The sequence below is a fragment of the Euprymna scolopes genome, chromosome 6, assembly GCF_053919585.1.
Source record: "Euprymna scolopes isolate OS-2025 chromosome 6, ASM5391958v1, whole genome shotgun sequence".
NCBI lineage: Eukaryota > Metazoa > Mollusca > Cephalopoda > Sepiida > Sepiolidae > Euprymna > Euprymna scolopes.
Window position 1 is genome coordinate 175,755,132 of NC_136487.1, and position 13,944 is coordinate 175,769,075.

The 13,944-nt window shown below is 32.1% G+C and overlaps 1 protein-coding gene across 15 annotated transcripts in view; it reads left to right on the forward strand.

Annotated features, from left to right (window-relative positions):
* Positions 1-13,944, forward strand: part of LOC145278112 (uncharacterized) — a 274,399-nt gene that overhangs the window by 51,435 nt on the left and 209,020 nt on the right. For all 15 annotated transcript variants that reach the window (XM_080130385.1, XM_080130390.1, XM_080130398.1 and 12 more), the window contains exons 8-10: positions 1,416-1,544; positions 5,105-5,239; positions 12,587-12,715. In XM_080130385.1, coding sequence (XP_079986511.1) covers positions 1,416-1,544; positions 5,105-5,239; positions 12,587-12,715 — 393 coding nt within the window. The remainder of the gene's footprint in view (positions 1-1,415; positions 1,545-5,104; positions 5,240-12,586; positions 12,716-13,944) is intronic.

A 13,944-nucleotide genomic window follows, 5' to 3' on the forward strand; every position in this document is an offset into this window, starting at 1 on the left:
AATGACGTAATAAGACAGTTTAGAAGAGACACGAACAGTTTTGGTTTAGAGTTTGGAAAAAGAGAGGAGTTGGACAAGAGCACGAAAGATATTGTCTCCGCGTTTGAAAGCGGGGAGATATGCGACCTTAGCATAATGTAGGAATCAAAAGATGTAATCGTTGCAAACTGTAAAACGCAAATAAAGTCATATCAAATATATAACCTATAGTTGTTGGTTTCCTTTGACTGAAAATGAACTTGGATAATGAGAAAAAAGACGACACAACAGAGAGGCAGGGATGTGCAGAATAGGTTACTAAGGGTGCTCAAGCAACTGTCCCTTTTACTCCTGTTATAAAAGTGCCCTTTACAGACCAATGTATTATAGGCCTGTACCCCACTAAGACACCGTTTTTCTCTTGAGCACCTGCCCTAAAAAATTTCTCTGCACATCACTCGAAAGAGGTATGTTCTTTGCCTGTGTGTTACAAAGACTGATTTTAATTAGTTGTTTTATTGTCTGTGACACAGTCACACATGCATACAACAATGTTTTATTGTCTGTGTTGCACACCAACATTGCACAAAATATACGCTTAACACACGCACACACATTGACCATAAACACCTTTGTTGACACACACACACACAAGGACACAAACGAGATGTTATATAGACCCATGTTATATAGACCCATGTTATATAGACTCATGTTATATATACCCATGTTATATATACCCATGTTATATATACCCATTTTATATATACCCATATTATATATACCCATGTTATATAGACCCATGTTATATAGACCCATGTTATATATACCCATGTTATATAGACCCATGTTATATAGACTCATGTTATATAGACCCATGTTATATATACCCATGTTATATATACCCATGTTATATATACCCATGTTATATATACCCATTTTATATATACCCATATTATATATACCCATGTTATATAGACCCATGTTATATATACCCATGTTATATAGACCCATGTTATATAGACCCATGTTATATATACCCATGTTATATAGACCCATGTTATATAGACTCATGTTATATATACCCATGTTATATAGACCCATGTTATATAGACCCATGTTATATATACCCATATTATATATACCCATGTTATATAGACCCATGTTATATATACCCATGTTATATATACCCATGTTACATAGACCAGTATGCAACATGAGGATTGAACCATCAACCTCCAGAAGACCGTAACACTGACAACGGAATTTTACCAAGTACTTTATCCACTGTTCCGGAAACAATCAATGGTAATCTAAAAGTTTCAGAACCGTAATTGACAGGAGAAGATAAGAAGGAAAAATATAAAGAAAGAACAGAATTAAGAATAAATAAAGAAATGTTTAAAGAAGTTAAAAAGAACATTTTTTCTTCGCAGGTTGTGCACAGCCTTACTATGGACCAAATTGTCAATATAGTTGTGCAGGTTGTTTCCAAGGCGACTGTGATAGAAATGGGTTCTGTAGAAGCAAATGTTTACCTGGATTTGGTGGTAAAAAATGTGAACGTAAGTATGATTTAAGTTCGATAATAAATTTTAGACATTTTTTTGTTTTTTTCTTTAAATGGTTTAATTAGCGTTACACTCTATTTCATATCTGTTTCAGATGTTGCTAATATCTGTTTTACATGTTTACTATATGTATTTTCAATGTTGAAAATATATATTTTCAATGTTGAAAATATATATTTTCAATGTTGACAATATATATTTTCAATGTTGAAAATATATATATTCAATGTTGAAAATATATATATTTTCAATGTTGACAATGTATATTTTCAATGTTGAAAATATATATTTTCAATGTTGAAAATATATATTTTCAATGTTGAAAATATATATATTTTCAATGTTGAAAATATATATTTTCAATGTTGAAAATATATATATTTTCAATGTTGACAATGTATATTTTCAATGTTGAAAATATATATTTTCAATGTCGACAATATATATTTTCAATGTCGACAATATATATTTTCAATGTTGACAATATATATTTTCAATATCGACAATATATATTTTCAATGTCGACAATATATATTTTCACTGTTGACAATATATATTTTCAATGTTGAAAATATGTTTTATATGTCGACAATATCTGTTTTACATGTTTACTATATGTATTTTCAATGTTGACAATATATATTTTCAATGTCGACAATATTTTTTTCAATGTTGACAATATATATTTTCACTCTTGATAATATATATTTTCAATGTTGAAAATATGTTTATATGTAGACAATATCTGTTTTACATTTTACTATATCTGTTTTACATGTTGAAAATATATATTTTCAATGTTGACAATATATATTTTCAATGTTGAATATATGTTTTATATGTAGACAATATATGTTTTAAATGTTGACAATATCTATTTTAAGTGTTGATAATATCTGTTTCCAGTGTTGCCAATATCTGTTTTACATGTTGACTATATCTGTTGCACATATTGACAATATATGGTTCACGTGACGAAAATATTTTTAGTATGTTCAAAATATCTGTTTGCATATTAACAATATATGATTCACATGTTGAAAATATTTTTTTACATGTTGACAATATATGTTTCACACGTTGACAATATATTTTTTACGTATTCACAATATATGTTTCACATGTTGAAAGTATGTTTTTTACGTGTTTTAAATGTCTGTTAGCATATTAGCAATATCTGTTTTACGTATTCACAATATGTGTTTCACATGTTGAAAATATGTTTTTACATGTTGGAAATAGCTGTTTTACATGCTGACAATATCTGCTTCACATATTGAAAGTATCTGTTTCGCATGTGGATAACACATTTCAAATGTAAACAATATATATTTTACATGTTGATAATATATTTTAGTTGCTGACAATACATGTTTTACATGTCGACAATATATGTTTTACATGTGTACAATTAATGTCACACATAGTATTATATTTCAAATGTTTACAATATATGTTTTACATGTCGACAATATTTTTCACATGTTTACAATTTATTTTTACACATGTTAAAAATATCTGTTTTACATGTTATTAAAATATTTTTTCATGTTTACAATATATGTTTCACATGTTTAAAATAAATGTTTTACATGTTGGCAATATTATTTCGCATGTCGACAATACCTGTTTTACATGCTGAAAATATTTGTTTTATATGTTTAAATGTTTACAATATATAGGTTACATATTAAAAATATATGTTTCACATGTTGACAATATTTGTTTCACATGTGGACAATATATGTTTCACATGTTGAAAATACTTGCTCAAAATGTTTACAATATATGTTTAACATGTTGACAATATATTTCAAATGTTGACAATATATGTTTCCAATTTTGACAATATATGTTGTACATTTTAACAATATCAATTAGACGTTGACATTGTATTTTTCACGTTGACAATATCTGTTTCCTATGTTGATAATATATTTCAAATATTGACTATATGTTTCACATGTTCAAAATATATGTTTCACATGTTCAAAATATATGTTTCACATGTTAACTATATATGTTTTACATGTCAAAAATATCTCTTTCACATGTTTACAATATCTGTTGACAATATATTTTTCATACGTGAACAATATGTTAAAAATATATGCTTCACATGTTGACGATATCTGTTTTTCATGTTGACAATATGTTTCAAATGTCGACGATATCTGTTTCACAATTTTGACAATATATTTCAAATGTTTACGATATTTGTTTCATAAAATGTTGATAATATATTAAAAATCTTGAAAATATATGTTTCACATGTTAAAAGTGTCCGTTTCTCATGTTTACAATACTTGTTTTTACATGTTAGCAATATTTTTTCACACTTTGGCAATATATTTTAAATGTTGAAAATATGTTTCACATGTTGGCTATATATTTTTCACATGTTGACAATATGTGTTTCACAAGTGAAAAATATATTTTACACATGTTTATAATCTCAGTTTCATATGTTAAAAATATATTTCAAATAATAAGAATATTTTTTACATGTTGACAATATATGTTTTACGTGTTGATATTATATTGAAAATATTGACAAAATATATTTTACATGTTGACAACATCTGTTTCACATGTTGGATATATTTCTTCACACGTTGATTATATTTGTTTTATATGTTTATAATATCTGTTTCACATGTTAACTACTTGGCCACTGTCACTCTAATGATGCTGATGTTGCATTTACCCTCTATGAACATCTAATTGATCCATCCAAGCACACGTGTAACTGTGATCATTTTCTGAATCTTTCGAGTCGGAAATATGAGTTGAAGAGAACAGGAAAACACGTACGCATTTAAACTTGTACTTTAATAATGAATGGGAAAAACATTGCGAGCCTGTCTTTGTTTTATCGTTACTACCATGGCAGGTACTCGTCTGAACTCCAATCTGCCCCCCCTCGCCAATCTTTCACGATAAATACCCGCCTAGCTGAAACCACTGTCAAAAATTTTCCCCACTCTTTATCTGTGCCAAAATCAAAACGTAGATTCCATGAACAAAGCTTCTTTCTTAGAAGTGCACGCCTGTGGAACTCTCTTCCGGTTGCCTGTTTCCCACCTGACTACAACCTGGATGTCTTCAAGTCCAATGTGAACAAATTCCTGATGAACCGCCTCCTTAAGTAAGACACTTTATCAGATCTCCAAAACTAACGTACTGTACACACAATAACCCTTATCCCGAGTGGCTTCCGGGCCTTGATAAGTGGTGACTACCTTGTAAAAAAAAATAAAAAATAAAAAAATAAACTTGTACTTTAATAATGAATGGGAAAACTGTCTCTAATTTGAAAAAGAAATTAAAAAATACAACTTTGAAGAGCATACACATAAGCAATATACCGGGGAATTCCGGCAGGTCTGCTCAGGTAATTTTTGAATGTTTAGAGTGCTCTTTCTCCAAGAGTACTGACTTCACTCATTTTACCTTCCGACCTTGTGTCATATCTTCCTGCGGTGGGAAGGAAATAAATAACCAATGTTAAACTTATCATTTGTATATGACTTGTGAAATTCTAACTTTTTCAGCTTGTCAAAAGGGTTCATATGGAGTGGATTGTTCAAAAAGATGTGACCGCTGCGCTTATAACGACTGCGATAACATCATGGGCAAATGCAGAAGTGGATGCGTTGACAAAAGATATTCAGGTCCTTTCTGTCAAGGTAAGCATGTTTTTTTACCAAATTTATAAAAAATTTATACATTGAAATTCAATCTTTATTTTGTTGTCCTTTTAAATAATGCACAGAATCGATAACGTTCAAGCCTTTTGTGTGTAAGGCTTAATAAACATCTCTTGCGATATTGAGGAGCTGACTTTCACACACACATGCGCGCGCATATAAATACACCAAGCTTCAATAAAGAAAAAGAAAACGACAACAACAACAATCGAACCTGACGACAATCGGCTGCATCGATAGAAAGCGCTTGAGGAGAATATGGCCGAACAACCACTTTTGTGCGCCATAATACACAACATGCCCGCCGAAATAAAAAAGATCGCTTGGTGAATTGAAAAGATATATATAAAAAAAAAATCAGACGTGCTTGAATAATGATCTGCTGCCAATATATATCTATTTATTTTTTTTTATTACATTTTCACCCCAAACAAGGCGCATTGCCACTTTGGTGTAGGGGGCTACTATCAGGGGAAACATCTACTGGGGTACTATGTAGGGATTTGGGCAGCAAGATGTTGGTTCACGTTGCACTTGAATTTCTGCATGTCAGTACAGTTGGGGAAGCAGTGACCTGGAATGGAATTCCAAAGTCTAGTGGTTCTGGGGAAGAAACTACTGGAGTGGAAAGATCTTTTACACCTAAGGATCTCTACAGTGTGGCGGTGGGATTTTGCAGCTTGTCGGGTCTGTTGAGGGTGCTCACGTCGTGGGGGCACAAGTGCTTGCAGTTCATCAGAGCATTCACCATTAAAATACTTGTAGAACAGGCAGAGGGATGCAACGTTTCGTCGATGGGACAGAGGCTGAAGCTTAGATGCCAGTTTAGGGCCTATCAGATTTGCGACTCTCTTTTGAACCTTGTCAAGGAGTGAGAGACTAGTAGCCGATGCACCAGCCCAAATATGACAGCAATACTTCATACATGGGCGAATGGTGGCCTTATAGAGGTACAGGATACTTTCGGGTGTTAGTAGTTTTCTAGCACGGTAGAGAGAGCCCACCTTCCTTGCAGCGGCCCTGGCAATGCCCTCGATGTAATTGTTCCAACTCATGTTTCCTGTGAACGTTAGGCCAAGGAGCTTCAAAGACGTACTCTCAGATAAAGAGTCGTTGGCCATTGCTATAGGTGATAGAGAAGGTTTCTTGTAATTATTGAATGAAACTAGTTTAGTCTTGGTGGCATTGAACGTGACCATCCATTTTTGTCCCCATTCCACTACTGATTGGAGGTCATCCTCTAGTGTTTCTTCCATTTCTTTAGATATATGTTCATTTGTTTTCCTGTCGTGCCTGTTATAGAGTGTGGTGTCATCAGCATATATACCCATCTCAGAGACAATTTTGTTGGGGAGGTCATTAATAAATATTAGGAACAATAGAGGTCCAAGGATAGACCCCTGAGGCACTCCTGCATTTATATCATATTGTTTAGATGTACGACCGTCGAGGACAACCTGGATTTTTCTCTTATCTAAGAAGGATTTAATTATGTTAAGTAATAGTGATACCGTATGATTTAATTTTCCTGAGGAGACCCTCATGCCATACCCTGCCAAAAGCCTTAGATATATCTAGAGCTACCGCTCTGCTCTCCCCTGCTTCGTCCAATGAATGGTATATACGTTCAGAAATTACAGTGAGGATGTCTGCTGTGGAACGGGCTTGTCTAAATCCATATTGTTTGTCAGTCAGAAGTTTAGCATCTGTAAGGTGACGGACTAGAGCATGGTTAATTATGGTCTCAAATATTTTGGCGAAAAGTGGGAGGAGGCTAATGGGGCAATAATTTGATGGGTCAGTTCTCTCGGCAGAATATGTTTTAACTTCGCAACGACGGGCATATACAACTGGTATATATATATATATATATATATATATATATATATATATATATATATATATATGAATGGTTATTTACTATGATAATTAAATACCCACAGACATCAATTAACGCAAGAATTTAGAGAAATTAAACACCTATAAATGCTAACTGTGGGCACAACAGTAAAACATCAAGAGTGTTCTAACGTGTGGAAATCGTTCATAAACATTGCATAATGCTAGTATGTTTTAGTATGTTTCTATACTACAATTAAGCTCTACTCATGCATTCAATACGTGAGTAGAGTTTAGTTGTAGTAGAAAAACATACTTATGGCAAGTTAGCTAAACAGAAACGATTGTGTTTCACTCCTGCGGGAAATTATCAGATTGCTAGATTTACATTTGTCGATTATTTAATAGTTAAGCTTGTTTGAGCTCCACTCCTGTTCTGACTTTCATGAAAAACACTCGTCTAGCTAAAACCACTATCAAGAATTTCCCTCACTCTTTATCTGTGCCTAAATCTAAACATAGATTCCATGAACAAAGCTGCTTTATTAGAACTGCTCGCCTGTGGACCTCTCTTCTGTTTTCCTGCTTTCAAACTGATTACAATATGGTTGTCTTCAAGTTCAACATAAACAAATTCTTGATGAGCCGTCTCCTTAAGTAATCCAGTTTACCAAATTTCCACTACTAACGATGACTACGATATGTTACCTTTGACCACTGTACACCCATTAACCTTTATCCTCGAGTGACCTCCAGGCTTTGATAAGTGATGACACCTTTGTAAAAAAATCTTTATATATATATATATATATATATATATATATATATATATATATATTAAGTAAAGTGATTTTCGATTTAAAAATTAAAAAAAACATTTTAAAATTTAAAAATCAAATTTTAATTAAATTAAAAATCAGTTTCATAAGAAGGAACAACAACAAAGTCAATTATCAATTAGCGTAATAACATATAATATGGCAATGTCTTCCCGTATACGAGTTAAGAAAAATAACCAAGAGACAAAAAAAGATAAAACCAAACTACAAATATTAGATAATAATACAAATAAACAGCAAACTAAAACCCGTAAACGTAAGAATAGACACAAGGAGATCCTATGGTTCAACCCTCCGTATTCCAAAAACCTAGAAACAAACATAGCTAGAGAATTTTTTAAAATATTAGATAAGAACTTTAAAGCTCCCCCTAGATATAATAAAATTTTCAATAAGAACACAATTAAAGTCTCTTACTCTACTATGCCTAACCTTCATCATAAAATAATTAGCTCTAACAATAAGAAAATTAATAAACTACAAAATACAACTATACAAAATACATCGGACTGTAACTGTAGAAGAAAAAATAAATGTCCCCTACAAGGCTCATGTAAAATTAAAAATGTTATCTATAGCTGCACAGTATCAAAAACTCCAAATCTACAAAAACCTATTAACAACCATAACTCAACTACCAGATTAAATAATAACACCAACTTAAATCAATCTACCGATCAATTACTAATCAACCCACCACATAATAATCCAACAATAGACCTAACGGAAAATAATCACAATAATCAAGAGGTAATATATATTGGTTCCACATCTGGCCCAATAAAACATAGAATTTCAACGCACAAACATTCTTTTAAAAATAACTCTCTATCAAACCAAACTACTCTATCCAACTATATTTGGCAACTAAAAAATAGCAATATTTCTTTCAACTTAAAATGGCAAATAATTGAGACTTGCAAATCATATAAACCAGGAGATAAATTTTGTGCACTATGTACTAAAGAAACCCTAAAAATTTTAAATATGAAGATATAAAAAATACAACCAAACTAGTAAATTCAAGACACGAGCTTCTTACATGTAATCATAAACGTTGGTTTAAATTTAATAAATATAAACCACCTTAAATCATTAAAAATTACTCATTAGTAAAAATAGATTACAATTTTTTTTTTAAATAAATTAAGTTAGACCAATTACCTCCCTTAGACCCGTAAATCAAATAATAAATAAAGTCAATAATACATGACAATTATCTCCCCTTAAAAACTTGAAAAATAAATATTCTCTCTATATATATTAACTGTAGCGTCTTTAAATCAAAATACGCTAACGGAAACAATTTACTGCACGAGCGTCACCCTTTTAAAATTCATCATTCAATAAAATAAAAAGCTATAGTAAACATCTAAATGACTACTTTAAACAAAGTAAAAAGGTAACTATCTCTATATATTTTTAAATCAAATTTATTATGTAAATTCAAAAAATATATATTTTTTTTACTCATTTCTATCTATAACCTATATTAATTTTCTTATAAATTTTAAATCCAAACCTTTTATTTCAATTTTTTCAGATTCATCTGCCTTACTTTTAATGCTAGGTTTATTAATGGTGTCTTTTAAATTCAATAAAAATCCTCCTAAATTTGCTGATGAGGAGACCGTGTTTACCAAAAAAACTATATATAATTGTTCTACATAACTTCATGTATACCACAAATAAAAAGCACGGATTTCCGAAACGATCGTATTCAGATAATTGACTTTGTTGTTGTTCCTTCTTATGAAACTGATTTTTAATTTAATTAAAATTTGATTTTTAAATTAAAAATTTTTTTTTTAATTTTTAAATTGAAAATCACTTTACTTAATATTGAATTAGCTCTAGGACATTTAACTATCGAGCTTATTATATATCTAAATTACAACGAGCATTTCCTGTATTTTAATTAAACTAGTAATTTCACTGTTACATTAAAATACACTTAGCTCTTTAGACTATTATTCTAATCTCCTTTAAATTATATATATATATATATATATATATATATATATATATATATATATATATATATATATATATATATATATATATAGGGAATTTAAAGGAAGAGAGAAAATCAATCCTTTAAGAGGAGACTTACTGGGATAATACAGAGCTCTGATGAATAGCATTAGGTTTGGAAATGCTATGGCATAAAGAGTCCTAACTTACCAAACACCCTCTAACTGATGTGTACCCTTATTGAATAAATGAATAAATCTATATATATATATTATCATATAGTTTTTATACCTTCATTTTCCTTTATTATTTTCTTATTTACATCTCTCTCTCTCTCTCCCCCTCTCTCTCTCTCTCTCTCTCTCTCTCTCTCTCTCTCTATATATATATATATATATATACACACATACATAAATACATACATGAGTATAAGAAGGATGTAGTAATATCGAAAATGCTACAACCTCTTTATACACTTACTTTATTTACCAGTGATGCTTCAAATAAACAATATATATATATATATATATATATATATATATATATATATATATATATATATATATATATATATATATATATATATATCATCGCATTAGCTATACTTTTTCTTTTCCTAATACTACTACAATTCATCGTACACTTACATAACCATCATTCACTCATTCACACTAATTGGTCGAAAGTTTTGTATTTTTAGAAAAATATTATTTTTGACAAAAGACATTTTGTTTTCCTACACGTCACTAAATAAGAAATAAATAAAGAAAAAATATAAAGATTTGTATATTTTTGTATTGTTTTTATATTCATTCTTTTTGCGAGCTATTATCCTCATCTTCACCACGTTTCGCCCAACTCATCCTCTGGCCTTCTTCAGGTCATCAACCATAACATGATAGGACTAGACTTAACACCTCTGCGTTATACAACAATTTTAATGGTGCCACTCACGTCTTCATAGCTCTTCAACGTTTTAATTTTTGAGCTCAGAAGAGAAGCTCAGAGCACAGAAGAGATGTTGCGAGTTTATCTCTGCTTTATCGTTATTTTCATGGAAAGTGTTCGACTGAGCTTCAATCTATGGTCCCCCTCGCCAAACTTTCACAAGAAACACTAGACTAGCTGAAAACATTATCAATAATTTTCCCCACTCTTTATCTGTACCTAAACCTAAACATAGATTCCATGATCAAAGCTTCTTCCTTAGAACTGCACGCCTGTGGAATTGTCTTCCGTTTTCCTGCTTTCCAGCTTTCTATAATATGGTTGTCTTCAAGTCCAACGTGAACAAGTTTCTGATGAGCCGTTCCACTTAGGTTAACAAATTTACCGAACTTCCATTACTATCGATTACTATATTGTCCTTTTGACTACTCTACACTCTTTAACCCTTATGTAAAAAAAAAGGAGGCTTTACTTTTCGAACGTTGACGCCCGCAGTGAATGAGTGATGCAATGATTAAGGTTGAGCACGCACAGGAATTGATGGAATGATTTTCTTGAATTTCATCGCCAGCAGACTTTCAATCTTAATTAGTGATTAAGGACATAAATAATATACAATATAATCATGTTAACACACCGGTTCCCATCAGACCACCAAAGTTAAGCAACGTTGAACCTGGTCATTACTAAAAGGGGTGACCAATTTGGGAATTCCAGGCGCTGTATGTAGGAGAACGTTGCAAAAACCCAACGTCGTCATCTCCTCTAACGAGGATATACATGCGACTGGGGACTGCTTATGAATTTCATTCTACCATGGAACTTCCTCCTTCGGGAGAAGCCGATTAAACCCAAATAGGTTTAGTGCCGTTTCACACACACAACCATAAATCCACCTGTAAGGGATCATTTTGGGAGTTCACCCTTGCTGTCAATGTAGCCACACCTAGGCGTTCATTTAGTGATGGGGTACTCTGCCTGCACCTAACCTTTGTAGATAGTGATAACGTTTGCCGATGGTTGTGAGTAAATCAACAATCATTTTTTTCAAGAGTTGTGTTTTTGTTTTAATCAGCTGTTTTATTTATTCCGGCCAGGTGCGTGCATGTCTCAAGTACATTTTATTCATGCCAGGCAATACTTGATGTCACATGACGAGTTTTCATTTCATTTCCACATTAATTATTTTAGATACAAATGTTAGCTTGTTAGTCTGTCAGCCTGTCGTACATTAGTTTGGTCTATCACACTTTCATTGCTAAATCCATGTAACATGGTCGTTATATGTCAAAGTTGTATGCGGACAGTCGCAAGGAAGTAAAGACAAGGAAATAATTCGACTTTTTTCGGTTGAAACAACAGACATTTATTTACAGGTACTTCCAGAGTAACGCTTTATCTCTTGTTTTAAAGTCTTCTCATACTCCAACGTGCTTAACAAAACTCTACCATATCTAACACGTCGTACTGTCTTTTTCGGTCCCTCTTGGGCCACGTTTTTCTTTTTTATAATCTTTTCTTTCCTTCTTCCTCGTTGTGACATCACTTTGCACACAGCTCGGTCATTTGCATACGTTGGTTGTCGTACAGCTGCTGCTGCTGTCATACACGCATCTGCGCTCTCTTACATACATAGTTTGGATGATGCCATCTTAAGAATATCCATTCTTTATTTATTTCTTATAAGATTGACAAATTCTTGCAACCTTTTTATTCTTCCCCCCAGATTGTTCACATCCATACTACGGACCAAACTGTCAATATCGTTGTCCAGGTTGCTTAAGAGGCGACTGTGATATAAATGGATTCTGCAGAAGCCAATGTCTGCCAGGATATGGTGGCAAAAAATGTGATCGTAAGTACGATTTAAGTTAAATAATAGTTTAAAAATTTTCGTCTTTTTCCCCCCTTTTACTTGTTTCATTATAAAATCCTAAATATTGTATTATTTCGATTATTCAGACTACTGTTCTCATATTCAGTATTATTTTCACAACGTTTCGACCGATGTAACCTTCAACCTTCTTCAAGTGTATCTTGTCTAACTCATGAATTTTTCTGTTGAACTTTGGAATCTGCACTTAATTTCGGACTCAAACTACAAAGTAGTATGTTCTTGTTCCGTAAGGCATGACCAGATAAAAGTCTTAAATAACTTAGTATCGTCTGCACCGAGTATTTAACCTTCAATCTCTAGAAGAGTTTTAAGTGGATCTGAATTTTACTTTGTACTTTCTTCATTATGCCACGCTTCCTGAAGAAGGCCAGAGATTGCGTCAGTCGAAACGTTGTAAGTATAACACTTAAGATGAGAACGGTAGTCTACATAATGAAAACAATCCTGTATGCTGACTTGAAACCTCGTCATGCGGACACAAAACTTCGGTACTTGTGCAGAATTTGAACCAGACGTAACTAACCGCCCGCTCGGCTTTGCTCAGAACTTGACGTCATGCGCTCGGGTTTAACTGTAAAAAAAATCAACGGAACCACCCAGGGACTTCTCGGTAGTTATCTTCTTAAGTTCATGCGGAGAAAGAAATTTGGTAATGGTCCTTTCTGTCTCCATCTTAAACCATATATCGGGAAGCTTCCATATTCGCTGTCTCTTCTCACCCGACTTTGAGTTCATCTGATCCGATCGTAGAAAAGTTTATCTAATCCTAAAGGAATACCTCGGCTGTCTTAATTAAATTAATTAATTAAATTAATTAATTAAATTAATTAATTAAATTAATTAATTAGTTAAAAAATATATATATATGTTTTTTTTTGTTAAATATATATATATATGTTAAATATATGTTAAAGATATAAATCAAAGTTGGTTGGTTGTTTTTGTTTTACGGCATATGAATCCTTTTTAGGTCATATTAGTAATATACTTTGGACCCTAGCAGGTACTACTACTACTCCAGATCAGAGTGGACCTGGGAGCAATGACATTTAAGGGGTTGCTCCACACTCCCCAAAGTCCGCAAGCTGAGGCCTCACTATCGGATATAGTTTAAGGTTATATCCAGAACCTATAAATCAAAAGGAGGAAAACTAAGAGGAAATATAACAAAAGAAGATCCGACGACG